Source organism: Hyla sarda, chromosome 9 (genome assembly GCF_029499605.1).
Source record: "Hyla sarda isolate aHylSar1 chromosome 9, aHylSar1.hap1, whole genome shotgun sequence".
In the NCBI taxonomy this organism is placed as follows: Eukaryota; Metazoa; Chordata; class Amphibia; order Anura; family Hylidae; genus Hyla; species Hyla sarda.
The window spans coordinates 12,657,971-12,679,533 of NC_079197.1; the positions used below are offsets into that span (position 1 = coordinate 12,657,971).

At 47.0% G+C, this 21,563-nt stretch overlaps 1 protein-coding gene across 3 annotated transcripts in view; it reads right to left on the reverse strand.

Moving 5' to 3' along the window:
* OTUD5 (OTU deubiquitinase 5) overlaps positions 1–21,563 on the reverse strand; it is a 43,132-nt gene that overhangs the window by 12,335 nt on the left and 9,234 nt on the right. For 2 of the 3 annotated variants that reach the window (XM_056540915.1, XM_056540911.1), the window contains exon 2: positions 17,435–17,528. In XM_056540915.1, coding sequence (XP_056396890.1) covers positions 17,435–17,528 — 94 coding nt within the window. The remainder of the gene's footprint in view (positions 1–17,434; positions 17,529–21,563) is intronic. The other variant, XM_056540912.1, reaches the window with a different exon arrangement.

Consider the following 21,563-nt stretch of genomic DNA (forward strand, 5'->3'; position numbering starts at 1 on the left):
ACGTTTTAGTTCTGCGAGATTCATAGAGCAGTCAGTCTGATCTGTGGGGATCCAACCTCTGGGAAGATCGACAACTTTCTGAAGACCCTGAATGACATATAAAGCTGATTGTTTTGGGAATGTACCTTTGTGTACGAGGTCTTAACTGAGATAAAAAAGAAATTCAGAGCTACTTTCTTTCAAGAACAGTGACCCCCCTCTCCTCAGGTTGTGTGTGGTATTACAACTCTGCTCCATTCACTTCTATGGAACTGAGCAGCAATACCGCACCCAACCTGAGGACAAGAGTGGCGCTGTTTCTGGAAGAAAGCTGCCATGTTTTTCCAATCCTGGATAAACCCTTAAAAATGGGGCCTCTTAAAATGGGACCTTTTAAAATTTAGTGTGTTTGCTTTAAGCAGCGTTTCCCAACCAGGGTGCCTCCAGCTGTTGCAAAACTACAACCCCCAGCATGCCCGGACAGCCGACGGCTGTCCGGGCATGCTGGGAGTTGTAGTTTTGCAACAGCTGGAGGCTCCCTGGTTGGGAAACGCTGGCTTTGGGGATCGCCCTGTACTGTCGGTGCTCGTGTTCTATATTCACATCATGAAGCAGAGTTATTTTCCATCCTTCCCGTTCAGTCGAGCGTGCAGCGGGGAAATAGCTTCATGTTATGCAAATAAGGGGAATAGGAGTTTCTACACTGAATCTCCACATTTGCATACGAGGTATATTCTGCTGTCGTATGGAGTGAAGCATGAAATGTAACACTGACACCTCTACTAAGAGAGTCCGTCACCTGGGGACCGTATAGCAGGCGGGGGCGCACTTTACAATGCGATACAACATGGGCAGCTGCATAACTAGAGATGGGAAAGCCGCCGTGCAATGGTGCCTGTATTGGGGGCGTTGCTGGGGTCTTCAAAGATCAAGGGCACGAGCCCCAAATCCCCTCAGTAGGTTCCCCCTTTAGGTAGTCAGGTGCCCCCGTAGCCACAATACCAGTTGGTCACCTGCAGGCCTCCAGACTTCCTGCTCCCCCTAGGACCGCAGAAACCACAACAAAAAAAACAAAAACAATGCACTGTGTGAACCGGGCCCAAAGGGGAACATAACCAAAAAACACCTAGATCTGTTCCAAAGGGTATAAAGCTGCTGAAAGCCATGTGATCAACTCATTCTGTCATTTTAAAAGGGTCACTAGAGGCAGTTCGGGACATTTCACACAGTGATGTCACTAGAGGCCGTTCGGGACATTTCACACAGTGATGTCACTAGAGCCTGTCCTGGACTGTCACACAGTGATGTCACAAGAGCTCGTCCAGGACCTGTCACACAGTGATGTCATTGCAGCCAGTCCAGGACCTGTCACACAGTGATGTCACTGCAGCCCGTCCAGGACCTGTCACACAGTGATGTCACTGCAGCCCGTCCAGGACCTGTCACACAGTGATGTCACTGCAGCCCGTCCAGGACCTGTCACACAGTGATGTCACTGCAGCCCCTCCAGGACCTGTCACACAGTGATGTCACTGCAGCCCCTCCAGGACCTGTCACACAGTGATGTCACTGCAGCCCCTCCAGGACCTGTCACACAGTGATGTCACTGCAGCCCCTCCAGGACCTGTCACACAGTGATGTCACTACAGCCCCTCCAGGACCTGTCACACAGTGATGTCACTACAGCCCCTCCAGGACCTGTCACACAGTGATGTCACTACAGCCCCTCCAGGACCTGTCACACAGTGATGTCACTACAGCCCCTCCAGGACCTGTCACACAGTGATGTCACTACAGCCCCTCCAGGACCTGTCACACAGTGATGTCACTACAGCCCCTCCAGGACCTGTCACACAGTGATGTCACTACAGCCCCTCCAGGACCTGTCACACAGTGATGTCACTACAGCCCCTCCAGGACCTGTCACACAGTGATGTCACTACAGCCCCTCCAGGACCTGTCACACAGTGATGTCACTACAGCCCCTCCAGGACCTGTCACACAGTGATGTCACTACAGCCCCTCCAGGACCTGTCACACAGTGATGTCACTACAGCCCCTCCAGGACCTGTCACACAGTGATGTCACTACAGCCCCTCCAGGACCTGTCACACAGTGATGTCACTACAGCCCCTCCAGGACCTGTCACACAGTGATGTCACTACAGCCCCTCCAGGACCTGTCACACAGTGATGTCACTACAGCCCCTCCAGGACCTGTCACACAGTGATGTCACTACAGCCCCTCCAGGACCTGTCACACAGTGATGTCACTACAGCCCCTCCAGGACCTGTCACACAGTGATGTCACTACAGCCCCTCCAGGACCTGTCACACAGTGATGTCACTACAGCCCCTCCAGGACCTGTCACACAGTGATGTCACTACAGCCCCTCCAGGACCTGTCACACAGTGATGTCACTACAGCCCCTCCAGGACCTGTCACACAGTGATGTCACTACAGCCCCTCCAGGACCTGTCACACAGTGATGTCACTACAGCCCCTCCAGGACCTGGCCACCTCCCCGTGGTAGATGGGGGACACTTTTTGATCAAAAAGTGCACTAAGAGCCTCCATTTTTTGACCAAGAGTGCTGCTGCAACCTTCTCTTTTTTTGTGTACTTTGTATTTGCAACAGCAGCGTGCGCCCGTGTATTAGGTAGTTGTGCAGGCTATTTTTCTTTCTTGTGTTTTTGCTATAAAAGGGATCCATAAGCTGCACCTATTTTTTTTACATAGACACAAACCTGTGTCCTGTTTACAGTTGGGCCTACGGGGGGGCACTGACCCACTTTGCGCCCCGCCATCCTCCCTACACGCCCATACCCTGCTCTATTCTTGTGTTTTGCACGGATATCTACACTCGAATCTGTTTGCAGCGTTTGTAAACATCACTTCTGTTGTGGTTTCCTGTTATAAATTCAGAGCGCTGCGCGGGAGACCCAAGCTTCAAGCCTATTGGTCCAGAGCGGCCCCCTCTCTAACCCCCCCCGAACTTCTAAGAAAGTTGGTCACGTGACAAGCGGGAAGGATTGCCATGTATAGCGCTCATTAGCATGCAGCATATTGTTTACATCCAGTGTGGTTTCACAAGGCGGCATATCTCTATATCTGCGGTTTGTTTGATTTTTTTTCTTCTATGTCTTATATATTTTTATATTTATTTTTTGTATCACTGTATATATAATTTTTTTTTTATTTTTTTTTTTATTTTTGCATGCTACTCTTGTTGTTTAGTGTAACCTAATATGACCCAAAATCTCTGATAACAAAACAATAGAATGCGGCGAAGTAAGTTCATGTGGTGTAAATAGCTAGATCCGTTATGATCCGTGGGGGTCCGACTAGCAATTGTGAGCATAAGACCATGTTCACACAATTTGTACTATGTACAGAATGTCCCGCCGAAAAATGCGGGCACATTTACTTAATGCGGCGGCACTAGGACCCGCTTGGAAACGCGCCGTCTCCATAGACAACAATGCATTTTTGAGCAGGATCCGCAGAAATTTTGAATCTGATGCCGGAAACGGAATTTCCGCCGCAGACAGATCTGCAGCAGAAATTCCGCCGTGTACAAGGTGCAGCAGAATATTTTCTAAATCAATGGGACATGTGAACATAGCCTTAAAGGGGTTATCCAGGAAAATAATAAAAAAAATTATATACATCTCAACTGGCTACAGAAAGTTAAACAGATTTGTAAATTACTTCTATAAAAAAATCTTAATCCTTTCAGTACTTATGAGCTGCTGAAGTTGAGTTGTTCTTTTCTGTCTAAGCGCTCTCTGATGACACGTGTCTCGGGAACTGTCCAGAGTAGAAGCAAATCCCCATAGCAAACCTCTTCTACTCTGCTTGTCTCGGGAACTGCACAGAGATGTCAGCAGAGAGCACTGTTGCCAGACAGAAAAGAACAACTCAACTTCAGCAGCTGATAATTATTGGAAGGATTACAAATTTTTCATAGAAGTAATTTACAAATCTGTTTACCTTTCTGGAGCCAGTTGATATATATAAAAAAAGTTTTTTCCTGGAATACCCCTTTAAGGGAATGATTGGTGCAAAACTACAACTCCCATTATGCTCCGACAGCTGAGGAACACCAACGAAATTGTTGTTTTGCAACAGGTATAGCATACTATATGTCAGTATTTCCCAACCAGTGTACCTCCAGCTGTTGCAAAACTACAACTTCCAGCATGCTCTGATAGCCTTCGGCTGTCCGGGCATGCTGGAAGTAGTAGTTTTGCAACAGCTGGAGGCACACTCTTCGGGAAACACTGCCATATAGCATGGTGGGAGTTTTGCAACAGCTGGAGAGTCCCAGGTTTCAGAATGCCACCGAATGACATGGTGGGAGTTGTTGTTTCGTAACACCTGGAGAGCCTCAGGTTATGGGCCACTGCATTATGAATGGTGGGAGTTGTAGTTTTGCAACAGCTAGAGAGCCCGAAGATGCAGATTTTTTACCATATAACATGGTGGGAGTTGTAGTTTTGCAACAGCTGGAGAACCCCAGGTTGCAGAATGTTACTGTATGACATGGTGGGAGTTTTAGTGTTCTAACAGCTGGAGATCCTCCGCTTGGGAACCACTGCCTTATGACATGGTGAGAGTTTAGTTTTGCACCATCTGCAAACTGAACCGTTGGAGACCCCCAGAATGACTGCACCTATCTAAGGCTGGGTTCACACCACGTTTTTGCAATACAGTTTTTTTTATCAGGTTTTTTATTTAAAAAATAAAATAAAATAAAAACGGATTCCTCAAAACCTGACTAAACTGTATCAAAACGTGTGTACAAAGTTTTATCAGTATACGGTTTGAAAAATTATGTCCGGTTACATCCGTTTTTTAAGAAAAAAAACGTATACCTTTAACTTTTCACTTCATTATGAATAAAGTTTCACTTGTTTGATTGAAATTCCAAGAAAAAAAACTGTGCAAAGTCAAAAACCATATGGTGAAAACTGGATGGAACCATACGCACATACAGTTCTGTACGGTTCCCATTGACTCCCATGTTAAAAAAAAAAAAAGTATACGGTTTAATACGGTTTTTCACCCGGACCAAAAAATAAATAAATAAGGGAAAAAAAACGCGTGGTTTGAAAAACGGAGACAACCGTATACAATATGGTGCATACGGTTTGGAATGGAAAGTCTATGGCCACGGTTTGCTGTATGGTTGCATACGTTTTTTTTTTTTTTAAACGTATCCAAAAACTGTATAGAAAAATCGTGATGTGAACCCACCCTTAGAAAAGCTAAACGGAATATCGAAGAATTTTACAAAAATATACCGGACCCCCTTCGCAGTTTTCCGAGGCAGCGCCTGACTGCGCCGTCCCATGGAAGACGTGAAGCCCCAGATCTTAGTAATCGCTCTTTAGTTTCCTCGCTATCTGCACGTTCCACCTGAGCAGCTTCTCAGAATCATCTTTCACTTCAAAAGAAAGGTCACAAAAAGCCAGGGGATTCACAGAAAAATGTTTTCAACGAAACCGAAACCGCACGGTGGCTGCACCAATGAGGTTACCGCTTTATGGCTCTCGAAATGCTGAATCCGCAAGATCTGACATATGCGGCGGGTGCAGTATAAGGAGGAGGAGGCGCAGACATCTAGACACTCCTAACTAGAACCGAAAAGATGGCCACCCTTTAACTCAATGGTCTCCAAATTGTAGACCTCCAGCTGTTGCAAAACAACAACTCCCAGCATGCCCGGACAGCCAAGGGCTGTCCGGGCATGCTGGGATTTGTCGTTTTGCAGCAGCTTTTTTTTACCTCTCCGTATTGAGAGCACATGCACACTCAGATGAGATAAGCATGCACGTGTTTGGGGACAGCCGTTTACTATCTGGGCATGCTGGGAGTTGTAGTTTTGCAACAGCTAAAAGGTCTACAGTTTGGAAACCATTGCTCTTACCGCCTCCATACATTTTAGTGCAGGCACAGGACTTCTCTTGTGCTGCACCTACCAGACACTCTTCTCCCTCTGTTAGATGCTGCTCCTGCCGCCTGTCAATCGTCAGATTCCTTTTTTCAAGTACTCACTGATACCAACCATGTGACAGCAGAGGCGGCTCTAGACTTTGCGAAGCCTTAGGTGAAAGACGAACATGAGGCCCTCACTGACACTTATAATTAAGTAGGTAGAGGATTAGGTAGAAGCCCCCATTAGGTAGGGATCACACCACATTAGGTAAAAGCCCCCATTAGGTAGGGATCACACCACATTAGGTAGAAGCCCCCATTAGGTAGGGATCACACCACATTAGGTAAAAGCCCCCATTAGGTAGGGATCACACCACATTAGGTAGAAGCCCCCATTAGGTAGGGATCACACCACATTAGGTAGAAGCCCCCATTAGGTAGGGATCACACCCCATTAGGTAGAAGCCCCCATTAGGTAGGGATCACACCACACTAGGTTAAGGCCCCCATTAGGTAGGGATCACACCACATTAGGTAAAAGCCCCCATTAGGTAGGGATCACACCACATTAGGTAAAAGCCCCCATTAGGTAGGGATCACACCACATTAGGTAAAAGCCCCCATTAGGTAGGGATCACACCACATTAGGTAGAAGCCCCCATTAGGTAGGGATCACACCATATTAGGTAAAGCCCCCATTAGGTAGGGATCACACCACATTAGGTAAAGCCCCCATTAGGTAGGGATCACACAACATTAGGTAAAAGCCCCCATTAGGTAGGGATCACACCACATTAGGTAAAAGCCCCCATTAGGTAGGGATCACACCACATTAGGTAAAAGCCCCCATTAGGTAGGGATCACACCACATTAGGTAGATGCCCCCATTAGGTAGGGATCACACAACATTAGGTAAAAGCCCCCATTAGGTAGGGATCACACCACATTAGGTAGATGCCCCCATTAGGTAGGGATCACACCACATTAGGTAAAAGCCCCCATTAGGTAGGGATCACACCACATTAGGTAGATGCCCCCATTAGGTAGGGATCACACAACATTAGGTAAAAGCCCCCATTAGGTAGGGATCACACAACATTAGGTAGAAGCCCCCATTAGGTAGGGATCACACCACATTAGGTAGAAGCCCCCATTAGGTAGGGATCACACCACATTAGGTAAAAGCCCCCATTAGGTAGGGATCACACCACATTAGGCAGAAGCCCCCATTAGGTAGGGATCACACCACATTAGGTAGAAGCCCCATGAAGATAGGTAGGTAGAAAATGATCCCTAAGAGGTAGATAACGCCCAGTAGGTAGGTAGGGAGCCCTCCTCTATTAGGCAGAAGCCCCAGTAGTTAGGTAAGGGATCCCCCCACCCCCCTTTAGGAAAAAGCTCCCAGTAGGTAGGTAACCATCCCGCCTCTCTCTCACACACACACACACACACACACACACACACACACACTATTAGGTACGTAGGGAATCCCTCTATTAGGTTGAAGCCCCAGTAGGTAGGCAGGGAACCCTCCCATATTAGGTAGAAGCCATCAGATGATCGGCCAGTAGGGAATCCCTCTATTAGGTAGTAGCCTCGAGTAGGTAAGAAACTCTGCCCTAATAGGCAGAAGCCCCCAGTAGTTAGTCATGTAGGTAGGAAACCTTCTATTAGGTAGACACCCCTATTAAAGGAGTTGTCTGGTGAAAAATAACGTATCCCCTATCCAAGGCTAGGAAATAAATTATGCATCGCGGGGGATCTGAGTGCTGGGGAACCCCGCAATCTCTTGCACAGGGTCCCAGCAGTCGACTGGAAGGGGGGGGGGGGGTGCCGTACCCCGCACGGAGTACATGCCCCTCCATGTACCCCATAGACATACATGGAGGGGGGGTGCCGGCCGCGGCTTCCTGCGGGGTACGGATGTCAGCTTCCGGCCAACTACCGGGGCCTCGTGCAGGAGATCATGGGGGGTCCCAGCGCTCAGACCCCCCCGCGATCTATGACTTATACCCTATCCTTGGATAGGGGATAAGTTCTTTTTCACCAGACTACTCTATTAAAGTAGTTTCCCCCAATAACTCTCACTCACCTTCCCTCTGCTCCTGCACTCTACATCCTTTGCTCTGTCAGCGGTGAAGGACCTTCTCCTGCAAGCAGGACCTGCCACAGGGTGAAGTGACGTCACCACATGGCAGGTCCTGCACCACTCTGAATAATGGAGGGAAGGATAAAGAGGCCACAGAGCAGGGGTGCGGGGAGGGCGAGAGGGAGGTACTCAAATGTCTAATATTGGTGCCGATACGGATAGCAGTATCAGGACATCCTTAGTCGTCTGTATCACGATTATGGAACTACAAGTAACAATGCCCCCCTATCCCTGCCATGGAATCCATGAGAGCTGCCTGGCAGCATGTGAGCTCTTTGGGCAGGAATTATTTATACGCAGCGTCTTATTTATGTAATTATTTTGTATGTCCGCACTAAGGTGGACACATTTACGTTGGCAGTGCCATCTTGCAAAGCACAGTGTTATTTTCCTGTTCCGATGCCGTTCCCGTCCCCAATGGATGCCTATGTGATGCCTCTCATGACGGTGCAGTATTCAGGACAGTGTTTCCCAACCAGGGTGCCTCCAGCTGTTGCAAAACTACAACTCCCAGCATGCCCGGACAGCCGTTGGCTGTCCGGGCATGCTGGGAGTTGTAGTTTTGCAACAGCTGGAGGTACCCTGGTTGGGAAAACACTGACCTGTATACTGCACCGTCATGGAATCACAGCTCTCCAGGTCACAGGAAGAACAAACACTTCAGATCTGAGCTCCGTCTCTTCCTGTAGACTTAACCCATAAGCTGCTGTGTCTGTGCACGAGGCTCCAGCGTCTGATGTACGTGGCGGCGCAGATAATCTTTATCAAGGGCTGCAGTACAGGGGAGAGCCCGCCGGGTCACACATCCAGCCACCGATCCTATACAGGCAGTAATATCCCACCGATCCTATACCGGCAGTAATATCCCACCAATCCTATACAGGCGGTAATATCACACAGATCCTATACAGGCGGTAATATCACACAGATCCTATACAGGCGGTAATATCACACAGATCCTATACAGGCGGTAATATCACACAGATCCTATACAGGCGGTAATATCACACAGATCCTATACCGGCAGTAATATCCCACCGATCCTATACAGGCAGTAATATCACACAGATCCTATACCGGCAGTAATATCCCACCGATCCTATACAGGCGGTAATATCCCACAGATCCTATACAGGCGGTAATATCCCACCGATCCTATACAGGCAGTAATATCCCACCGATCCTATACAGGCAGTAATAGTAATGGCAGTGACATCCCTCTCCTCCCCTAGCCCAGCAGCGACATCCCTCTCCTCCCCTAGCCCAGCAGCGACATCCCTCTCCTCCCCTAGCCCAGCAGCGACATCCCTCTCCTCCCCTAGCCCAGCAGCGACATCCCTCTCCTCCCCTAGCCCAGCAGCGACATCCCTCTCCTCCCCTAGCCCAGCAGTGACATCCCTCTCCTCCCCTAGCCCAGCAGTGACATCCCTCTCCTCCCCTAGCCCAGCAGTGACATCCCTCTCCTCCCCTAGCCCAGCAGTGACATCCCTCTCCTCCCCTAGCCCAGCAGTGACATCCCTCTCCTCCCCTAGCCCAGCAGTGACATCCCTCTCCTCCCCTAGCCCAGCAGTGACATCCCTCTCCTCCCCTAGCCCAGCAGTGACATCCCTCTCCTCCCCTAGCCCAGCAGTGACATCCCTCTCCTCCCCTAGCCCAGCAGTGACATCCCTCTCCTCCCCTAGCCCAGCAGTGACATCCCTCTCCTCCCCTAACCCAGAAGCGACATCCCTCTCCTCCCCTAGCCCAGCAGCGACATCCCTCTCCTCCCCTAGCCCAGCCCAGCAGTGACATCCCTCTCCTCCCCTAGCCCAGCAGTGACATTCCTCTCCTCCCCTAGCCCAGCAGTGACATCCCTCTCCTCCCCTAGCCCAGCAGTGACATCCCTCTCCTCCCCTAGCCCAGCAGTGACATCCCTCTCCTCCCCTAGCCCAGCAGTGACATCCCTCTCCTCCCCTAGCCCAGCAGGGACATCCCTCTCCTCCCCTAGCCCAGCAGTGACATCCCTCTCCTCCCCTAGCCCAGCAGTGACATCCCTCTCCTCCCCTAGCCCAGCAGTGACATCCCTCTCCTCCCCTAGCCCAGCAGTGACATCACTAAACACTCAATCTATGGAGATGGGAAAACAATGGGCATCACAGCTCACGTGGAGACAATGTTTTTGAAGCTACCCCCATAAACATGTTCCCGTAACGTGACCTTCTGTATACAGAGAGCCATGATGTCATCTTTACTTCCTCTATCTTATCTGAGTAATAACAGGAACCACTACTGGAAATTATTAGATCGGGTAGAAAAAAACTCCCCTCCCCCGGGTCAGGGGGAAATATCAGCAGCAATAACAGGAAGAGAACGGCTGCAGGTACGAGAGTCACCTGGGAAAATACGCTGAAAAACAAAATTAGGGACAGGCCGATATTGTCATGGGAAGATCCGCAACGTCTGATGTACTTTGTGTGTTAATTCCTCGCTGTATACAAACTTCCTGCTTGCTGTCATTGAATGAAAGCATTGTGTACACTACCTAGAGCAGTGTTTCTCAACCAGTGTGCCTCCAGCTGTTGCAAAACTACAACTCCCAGCATGCCCGGACAGCCGAAGGCTGTCCGGGCATGCTGGGAGTTGTAGTTTTGCAACAGCTGGAGACACTCTGGTTGGGAAACATTGTCCTATAAATATAGTATCACGTTACAAGACAACTTTTTATGTGTTGTGCATCTTGGCAAAACATTAAAATAATGCTTCTAAATGTTACTCTTTAGGTCCTGCAGATGCTTTACATGTCTATATGTGTCTAGTTTCTGTATTTGGCTCCTTCCGTTCTGCTGCTCACTCATTCTGACATCCGCTGCTCGGGAAGGGGCATGTCCAAGCACTGAGCCCGCCCTCACTCAACATGCATTCACTTTCTCCCTGAGTCTGCTGTGCTGTGTCTCTTCATCCAATCACTGCAGGCTGCTCTGTAACCCCTTCCTCTCTGTTTTCATGCTGCAGTCTGATAGGACAGGAGTGAGCGCAGAGGAGTGCTAGTCCCCGCCCTCACTTCCTGGACTTTGTCCCTGCCTGTGCTTCAGCTGTAGCCGGACAGGATTATGTTCTGGATAGTATGGGGACCCCTAGTGGTCTTTTTATATATGCCATGATTTTTGATAAATATGAAGTATATTAGAAAGCTTAAAGAGGCACTGTCATTGTTAAAAACTTTCCATATATTGCAGGACTCATTATAATATGACATTTCACAATATACACCTGTTAAAAAAAAATGTAAATTTTCACCTGAAATTCAAGCTCAAAATAGCCGCCACTAGGGGTCGCCTGTCTTTTAGCCAGACAGACTAGTCTAGATTTTACAGCATACTGGATACTGGCCGTAAAGCATACCGGTATCCAGTATAGGAGATTTCTATTGTGTATGCAAAACTACAGATAAAGGATGTGTGGACATGCTGGGAGCTGTAGTTTTACAACAGCTGGAGGCAACACTGCTCTAACACAGTTATTTACAAACATTGCAACTTCAGATGTTCCTAAACTACAACTCCCAGCATGCTGAAATAGACAAAGCTTTCTCGGACTCCTGAATGACAAAGAAGTTGATCAGACATTCAGGAGTCTGTGAAAGATGAATGACACACATAGTGACAGCTATGCTGATTAGCATTCAGCTTTACTAGGAGAAGATAAAACAGATAGGACATGTATTCATAAAAATGCTGTAATTTTATCTAAAAAATCATTGCACTAATTTTATAAAGATCTATTCTTATATTTATACATTTTATCCTGTTATTAATTCACCATAATGTCTTCTGATTACTGCAGGCAAGCTACAAGCATCTTCCTCTGTGTAACATGACACAGCATTAAACCAGAGAGGAAAGGGTTACAGAGTAGAGAGTACTGATTGGCTGACTGCCCAGGCTTGCTCCTGTGAGGGAGACAGACTGACACGCCCCCTCCAGCCTGCACAATGAAAAAGTAACTCACCAGCAGATAAATGCTTATATCTCTGGATATATAGGTCCGAGACACCTAAACATTATATGCGCATGATCAGGATTGGGTCCCAATTCACAAAAAGTTATAATTAATAACTTCTCTACTTTAACCCCTTAAGGACCCGGGCTTTTTCCCGTTTTTTCATTTTCAATTTTTCCTCCTTAACTTTAAAAAATCATAACTCTTATTTTTTGCATCACTAATTCTACTTTGTAATGACATTAGTCCTTTTACCCAAAAATCTACAGTGAAACGGGAAAAAAAAAAAATCAATGTGCGACAAAATTGATGAAAAAACACTATTTAGTAAGTTACACACAGTAAATTTTTCAGCAAAAATGACACCTTATCTTTATTCTGTAGGTCCATACGGTTAAAATGATCCCCTACTTATATAGGTTTCATTTTGTATCACTTCAGAAAAAAAATCATAACTACATGCAGGAAAATTTATACGTTTAAAATGGTCATCTTCTGACCCCTATAACTTTTTTATTTTTCTGTGTTCAGGGCGCTATGAGGGCTCATTTTTTGCGCCGAGATCTGAAGTTTTTAGCGGTACCATTTTTGTTCTGATCAGACTTTTTGATCAAAAATGCGCTATTTTGGACATTGGAATTTTTTTGCGTGTACGCCATTGAACGTGCGGTTTAAAAAGCGGTATATTTTTATAATTCAGACATTTCCGCACGCGGCGATACCCCATATGTTTATTTTTATTTACACTGTGTTTTTTTTATTCTTGGAAATGCCGGGTGATTCAAACTTTTATTAGGGGAAGGGATAATTGAAAGGGTTAATGATTTTTTAACACTTTTTTTATGCAGTATTATAGCTCCTATAGGGGGGGCTATAACATTACATTTACTGATCTTTACCACTGATTGATGCATCTCCATAGGAATGGATCAATCAGTGTTTTCGGCGATTGAATGCTCAAGCCTGGATCTCGGGCTTGAAGCATTCAATCGGCGATCAGACTGCAGGAAGGAAGGTAAGAGACCTCCTCCTGTGCTACAGCTGTTCGGGATGCCGCGATTATACCGCGGAGATCCCGAACAACTCCCTGAGCTAACCGGCAACTTTCACTTTCGTTTTAGCCGCGCGGCTCAGTTTTGAGCGCGCGGCTAAAGGGTTAATAGTGTGCGGCACCGCGATCAGTGCCGAGCTCTAAAAGAGGCGGGTCCCGGCTTCACTATGACGCCGGGCCCGCCGCGATATGATGCGGGGTCACCGTGTGACCCCGCGTTATATCGCAGGACCGGGACCCAGGACGTACCCATACGTCCTGGGTCCTTAAGGGGTTAAGAATAAAGATGCATGCAGTGCCTCATGTAACCGCAAAACGAACACGTTAAGTGACCGTGAAGAAGCATGCTATTCATGTGCTTCACTATATGGCACGCAACGCACAATTAGGAGCAGCAATACTTATACTTTCCATAGTGTTGTGTTCTGCTGTTACAGGGAACCCATGGGTAACCTAGCCTCTCACTGATAAGGGGTTAAGGAAATATGTTTTTTGCAGGACTAGAGACACTTGTATAAGTGAAGGGAATGGAGGGTCAATAGTTCAAGACTGAAGCTGTAAACCATTGGAAAAACTGCTGCCATTCGGCTAAGGCTATAAAAACTTGTAAACTCCGATTGCTAGCTTAAAGGGGTATTCCACCACTAGACATCTTATCCCCTATCCAAAGGATAGGGGATAAGATGTCAGATCGCCGGGCTCCCGCTGCGCATAATGACGGGCAATACCGTAGGGGCCGTAGCATCGTTACGTCACGGCTCCACCCCTCGTGACATCACGGCCCGCCCCCTCAATACAAATCTATCACGCCCCCTGCCATAGACTTGCATTAAGGGGGTGGGCCGTGATGTCACAAGGGGCGGAGCCATAATGTCACGCTGCTACATCCCCTGTATCGCCCGTCATTACGCACAGAGCAAACTTGCTCTGTGCAGTAATGATAGCGGGGTGCTTTAAGATACCTCCAGTAGGTAGGGAACCTCCCCCCTCCTTAATTAGGTAGAAGCCCCCAGTAGGTAGGTAGGGAATCAACCCCCCCCCCCCCAATAATTAGGTAGAAGCCCCGCATCCCCTCTTAGGGTACATTCACACCACGTTTTTGCAATACAGTTCCCGTATATGTTTTCAATGTGAAAACCGTACTGAACCGTATTGAAAAACGTACACATTGGCTCTGCATTGTAAAGCTGTATATCAAAAGATCCATCAGGTTGTGTCCGTTTTGCATCTTATACGGTTTTGTCAGTTTTTTTTCCCCGTACCCAAAACCGTAGTCTACCACGGTTTTTCGTCCGGGTAGAAAACTGTATTCAACCATATACTTTTTTTTTTTTTTTTAAACATGGGAGTCAATGGGAACCGTACAGAACTGTATGTGCGTACGGTTCCATCTGGCTTTTACCATATGGTTTTTGACTTTGCACAGTTTTTTTTCTTGGAATTTCAATCAAACAAGTGAAACTTTATACAAAATGGAGTGAAAAGTTAAAAACGTATACGTTTTTTCTTACAAAACGTATACAACCGGACATCATTTTTCAAACCGTATACAGGTTTAAATTTGTACACACGTTTTGATACAGTTTAGTCAGGTTTTGAGGAATCAGTTTTTCATCAAAAACCTGATACGGGAATTGTATTGCAAAAACGCGGTGTGAACGCAGCCTTAATTAGGTAGAAGCCCTCAGTAGAAGCCCTTTATTAGGTAGAAGCTTCCAGGAGGGAGGTAGGGAATTACACCCCCCCTTAATTAGGTAGAAGCACCCAGTAGGTAGGGTGGGAAACCATACCCTCTTAATTAGGTAGAAGCCCTCAGTAGGTAGGTAGCGAATTACCACCTCATAATTAGGTAAAAGCCCCCAGTAGGTAGGGAATCACCCTTCCTACCCTTAATTAGGTAGAACTCCCAGTAGGTAGGGAATCCCCGCCCCCCCCCCTCCACCCACAATTAGGTATAAGCCCCCAGTAGTTAGGGAATCACCCCACCCCCTTAATTAGGTAGATGCTCCCAGAAGGTAGGTAGAGTATTACCCCCCCCCCCCCTTAATTAGGTAAAAGCCCTGAGCAGGTAGGTAAAGAATCACCCCCCCCCCTTAATTAGGTAGAAGCACCCAGTAAGTAGTCAGGGATTCCTCCTATTAGTTTAAAACCCCCAGTAATTAGGTAGATGTCCCCATTAAATAGTTTCCCCAATAAGTCCCCTCCAAAATAAAATAAAAATCCCACTTCCCTCCGCTCCCGCGCTGAGACTTCTCCATCCTCCGCTCCGTTAGTGGTGCAGGACCTTCTCCTGCACTCCACGCAATTACATCATTTCTAGAGATGAGCGAACTTACAGTAAATTCGATTTGTCACGAACTTCTCGGCTCGGCAGTTGATGACTTATCCTGCATAAATCAATTCAGCTTTCAGGTGCTCCCGTGGGCTGGAAAAGGTGGATACAGTCCTAGGAGACTCTTTCCTAGGAATGTATCCACCTTTTCCAGCCCACCGGAGCACCGGAAAGCTGAACTAATTTATGCAGGATAAGTCATCAACTGCCGAGCCGAGAAGTTCGTGACGAATCGAATTTACTGTAAGTTCGCTCATCTCTACACATCACATCTACACACATCACAACATGGGCATGCCTTGATCGCTGTGGTGTCCGGACATGCTGGGAGTTGTAGTTCTGCAACAGCTGGAAAGCCACAATTTGATAAACAATATTCTATACATTCCGGCGTCCGCTGCCTTCACCACCTACCATGACACATTTTACAGGAACCTTAAATACAGATGACAGGTAAGTAGTTGCTGACAGATACCCTCCTATGTATGTAAATAGCACTAAAATCACTGAATAAAATCCAGCAGTATAATGCCATGAATAGCGCACTATAAATACGTCCTGTGTAGGCGTCTGTTTACTTGGTCTCTAATCTGCCGCCACATGGCCTATTAGGCACATCCAGCACCTGTTATGTAAGATTAATTCACATATGTGGGAGGAGAGATTAGCGCCCTCTGCAGTACACAAGCCTCCCCTACCCAAAATATATCAGAATTCTTCACCGCTGAGTCACTATTCCCCGATCGGGCTGCTGAGTCACTGGAAACGCCTAATCGTGCCGGCAACTATCTACCATGGCCACGCATACGCCACGCCGCGAGAACCCATCACCCACAGTGTAACTACAACACCTAGAAGCCAATGTTAGAAGTCTTCATACCCGTATTTCATATCTTCATACCAATGGTGTCCAACCAGGGCCTTCGGCTGTCAGGGAATGCTGGGAGTCGTAGTTTCACAACAGCTGGAGAGCCAGAGGTTGGACACCACTGCTGTAGCCCTGCTAGAAACCAATGTATCATCAGAAAAGAAAAGTAACTACTGTTGCAAAACTACAACTCCCAGCATGCCCGGACAGCCTTCGGCTGTCCGGGCATGCTAGGAGTTGTAGTTTTGCAACAGCTGGAGGCGCACTGTTTGGAAAACCCTGCCCTAGGCTGCTTAGGGATACTTAAATTTGTAAGAGCTGGAGGCACCCTGGTTGGGAAACCCTGCCCTAGGCTGGTTCAGGGATGCTTAGAGTTGGATATTTGCAACAGCTGGAGGCACCTTGGTTGGGAAACCCTGCCCTAGGCTGTTTAGGGATGCTTAGAGTTGTAGATTTGCAACAGCTGGAGACACTCTAGTTGGGAATCTCTGCCCTAGGCTGCTTAGGGATATTTAGATTTGTAAGAGCTGGAGGCACCCTGGTTGGAAAACCCTGCCCGGATGCTTAGAGTTGCATATTTGCAACAGCTGGAGGCACTCTAGTTGGGAATCCCTGCCGTAAGCTGTTCAGGGATGCTTAGAGATGTAGATTTGCAACAGCTGGAGGCACCCTGCTTGGGAAACTCTGCCCTAGGCTGTTTAGGGATGCTTAGAGTTGTATATTTGCAACAGCTGGAGGCACTCTAGTCGGGAATCCCTGCTCTAAGCTGTTCAGGGATGCTTACAGATTTAGATTTGCAACAGCTGGAGGCACTCTATTTGGGAATCCCTGCCCTAGGCTGCTTAGGGATACTTAGATTTGTAAGAGCTGGAGGCACCCTGGTTGGGAAACCCTGCCCTAGGCTGTTCAGGGATGCTTAGAGTTGTATATTTGCAACAGCTGGAGGCACTCTAGTCGGGAATCCCTGCTCTAAGCTGTTCAGGGATGCTTACAGATTTAGATTTGCAACAGCTGGAGGCACTCTATTTGGGAATCCCTGCCCTAGGCTGCTTAGGGATACTTAGATTTGTAACAGCTGGAGGCACCCTGGTTGGGAAACAACGATACAGGTAAATACAAGAGTGACCAAGTACTTACCGACAGCTCTGAACAGACAGGCGCCATCTTCCTTCATCTGCTTTATAATAAATCCCTTCTTCTCCTGCAGGGCCTTCTCAAACCAGTTCTCCTGCTAAAACAAAATTAAAAAATGGTGGAATTTGCAAGATTTGTACAAAAATATATATAACTACCTATAGGTGGCGCTAGAGAGATTTTTTATTTTTTGCATTTTTTTCCCCCCATAATGAGAACCTGTAACCCCCTGAGATACAAACAAGCAATGTACCAACTGTATATAAAGGGGTATCCTGATAATAAGCCTCTTATCCTAGCGTTTCCCAACCAGTTAGCCTCCAGCTGTTGCAAAACTACAACTCCCAGCATGCCAAACTCCCTTATATGGTGAGAGAGCTGCAGAGCATGTGCTCATCTTGGAGCCTTGTGGTCAACTGACTAGAAATCTGGGTTTTGCACTCCCTATCCTGGGAGTAGCAGTGGAGTAGGACAGTCCTTTCATTGGCTAAGGGGTTGGAGTTTGGCAACAGCTGGAGGCACACTGGTTGGGAAACACTGCTATAGGCTTAGCAAGTCGTAAAAGCAACAACAGCTGCTGGCTGTGTGGACATGATGGGGATTGTAGTTTCTCAACATCTGGAGGCACACTGATTGGGAAACACTGGTCTATCTACTTAACAGGCAATAGCAGAGACACAGGACCCCCGTTCTAATCATAGACAGGGGACCCCCATTTTCTCATAGGTCAGTTTGCTACAATTGTATTCAGTCTAGACCAGTGGTCTACAAACTGTGAACCTCCAGAGGTTACAAAACTACAACTTTTAGATGGGAGCTGCAGTTTTGCAACAGCTGAGGGCACCCTGGTTGGGAAAAACTGCTCTAGACGATGGTCTGGCTACTTAAAGGGTCCTTCGCTGGAAAAAAAAAACATTTAAATCAACTATTGCCAGAAGTTAAACAGATTTGTAAATTATATTTAAAAATCTTAATCCTTCCAGTACTGATCAGCTGCTGTATGTTCCACAGGAAGTGCTTTTCTTTTTAAATTTCCTTTCTGTCTGACCACAGTGATCTCTGCTGACACCTCTGTCCATATCAGGAACTGTCCGGAGTAGAAGAAAATCCTCATAGCAAACCAATCCTGCTCTGGACAGTTCCTGACATGGACAGAGGTGTCAGCAGAGAGCACTGTGGTCAGATAGAAAAAAAACTACACAACTTCCTCAGGAGCATACAGCAGCTGATAAGTACTGGAAAGATAAAGATTTTTTTAATAGAAGTCATTTACTAATGTTTAGCTTTCTGGCACCAGTTGATTAAAAAAAAAAAAAAAAAAAAAAGTTTTCCAGTGGAGTACCCCTTTAAAGCCGATACATTTTATGCATCATGGTTTCCATTCGTGACGTATCTTTTTTTCACCTGATGATGTACTTAACTCAGACAATTGTGAGCTCTGCGCCAAAGTTATCCTAGTTGTAAATACAAACATTCCATTCACTGACAGCAAGAAGAGATCTTAAAGGGGGTTATCCAGGAAAAAAAAAAAAAAACTTTATTATATATATATATCAACTGGCTCTAGAAAGTTTAACAGATTTGTAAATTACTCCTATTACAAAATCTTAATCCTTTCTGTAGTTATGAGCTGCTGAAGTTGAGTTGTTCTTTTCTGTCTAAGTGCTCTCTGATGACACGTGTCTCGGGAACTGTCCAGAGTAGATGCAAATCCCCATAGCAATCCTCTTCTACTCTGTGCAGTACCCGAGACAAGCAGAGATGTCAGCAGAGAGCACTGTTGTCAGACAGAAAACAACTCAACTTCAGCAGCTGATAATTATTGGAAGGATTAAGATTTTTTTAATAGAAGTCATTTACAAATCTGTTAAACTTTCTGAAGCCAGTTGATATATAAATTTTTTTTTTTCCCTGGAATACCCCTTTAAATAAGCCCCTAACAGCAAGAAGCTTCGGCTCTGTCCATGCCGCCATTTTTTGTTGTACCGATAATTCGGCACCTATAGAAATCCATTGGATATATGTGCTTTAAAAACAGAGTTTTTTTTCTTCCATATGGGGGGGGGGGGGGAAGGAGACATGCTTTAAGTATATAGCAGTATTTCGCAACCAGGGTGCCTCCAGCTGTTGCATAACTACAACTCCCAGCATGCTCGGACAGCCTTTGGCTGTCCGAGCATGCAGGGAGTTGTAGTTTTGCAACAGCTGGAGGCAAGCTGGTATATATACAAAATGTATAGTGAACACCAGGCGGACTCCTGACATCTGCCGCTGGATTTTAAATCTAAATGACAACACTGCCCCCCAGTGCTGAAACCAAGTCACTGCCCCGACCAGGTTGAAGAAAAAGCAGTGTTCCCCAACCTGTGGCTGCTCAAGCCGTTGCGAAACTACAAATCCCAGCATGCCCAGACAAGCGAAGGCTAGAGGAAGTGCAGGCAGTGAGAACATGATGGGAATTGTAGATTGGCAGGTAGAGAGGTGGTGCAGACACTCAGGGCATGATGGGAGTTTTTGTCTTCCAACAGTTGGAGGTTTAGACACTGTAAGGTTATGGTCACATGGGGCAGACACGCTCACTTTCCAGCGTGTCTCCAGCTGTTGCAAAACTACAACTCCCAGCATGCCCAGACAGTCAAATGCTGATAGGCTGTGGCAGTCACATGACACCAGAGTGCCGACCCGACACATCCGCTGCTGAACAAGCTAGAGAGAGATGAGGGGACAGTAAAGATGGACACAAGCGAGAGATGAGGGGACAGTAATAACTGTGACACAAAAAGGGTGAGATTAAGGGATAGTAATAACTGACACACGGGGAGATGAGGGGACAGTAATAACAGATACACAGGGGGAGATGAGGGGACAGTAATAACAGATACACAGGGGGAGATGAGGGGACCGTAATAACAGATACACAGGGGGAGATGAGGGGACAGTAATAACAGATACACAGGGGGAGATGAGGGGACAGTAATAACAGATACACAGGGGGAGATGAGGGGACAGTAATAACAGACACACAGGGGGAGATGAGGGGACAGTAATAACATACACAGGGGGAGATGAGGGGACAGTAATAACAGACACACAGGGGGAGATGAGGGGACAGTAATAACAGATACATAGGGGGAGATGAGGGGACAGTAATAACAGATACACAGGGGGAGATGAGGGGACAGTAATAACAGACACATAGGAGGAGATGAGGGGACAGTAATAATAGACACACGGGGAGATGAGGGGACAGTAATAATAGACACACAGGGGGAGATGAGGGGACACTTTTGACTGACACACGGAGGGGAGATTAGGGGACAGTAATAACAGACATAGGAAGAGATGAGAGGACAGTAATGAATGTGACACAGGAGATGAGAGGACAGTAATGAATGTGACACAGGAGGGGACACTAGTGACTGATCATACGCTGTCACATTAGCTCTCAGATCCATAACAAATGTGAACATACTGATAGAAGTAAATGGGATGAGATTTAGAGTGAACCTGTGACGCGGAGCCTCTTCCATTCTTTCACAGGTCATAGACGCAGGTCTGCGCTGGAGGTCGGGGCTGCCCAGACAACATTATGACCCCCATAGAGTTCTGCTGTACTGTTTAAAGGCCAACAAGTTCTATGCACAAGTCCCTATGGATAAGAAACTGAACCGCGCACAGGACCTGTCGGCCAATATACAATGAATGGCTTCAGGGCCGTGACCTGCGTCTCCCTGCGGCTCGGAGCAGATTTCTAGTATGGTTATTTATGGTGCGGAAGTGCTGCAGATTTATGGCCGTACCTTTAGGGCACTGTTTACCAAACACTGCATTTCCAGCTGTTGCAAAACTACAACTCCCAGCATGCCCGGACAGCCGAAGGCTGTCCGGGCATGCTGGGAGTTGTAGTTTTGCAACAGCTGGAAATGCACTGTTTGGAAAACAGTGCCTTAGGCCAAATATACAACAGACACTTACCACTCCTATAAACTCTGGTCCTGAACAAACATAGGTCAGTGGGACACAGGCGACGCCGCGCGACTATAGAAGTACATGGGTTTTCCTATGACAACTGTACAGGCCGGACAGGACTGGTGGGGATCACGCTGTCCGTTCACATGTCTGCACCGTGACG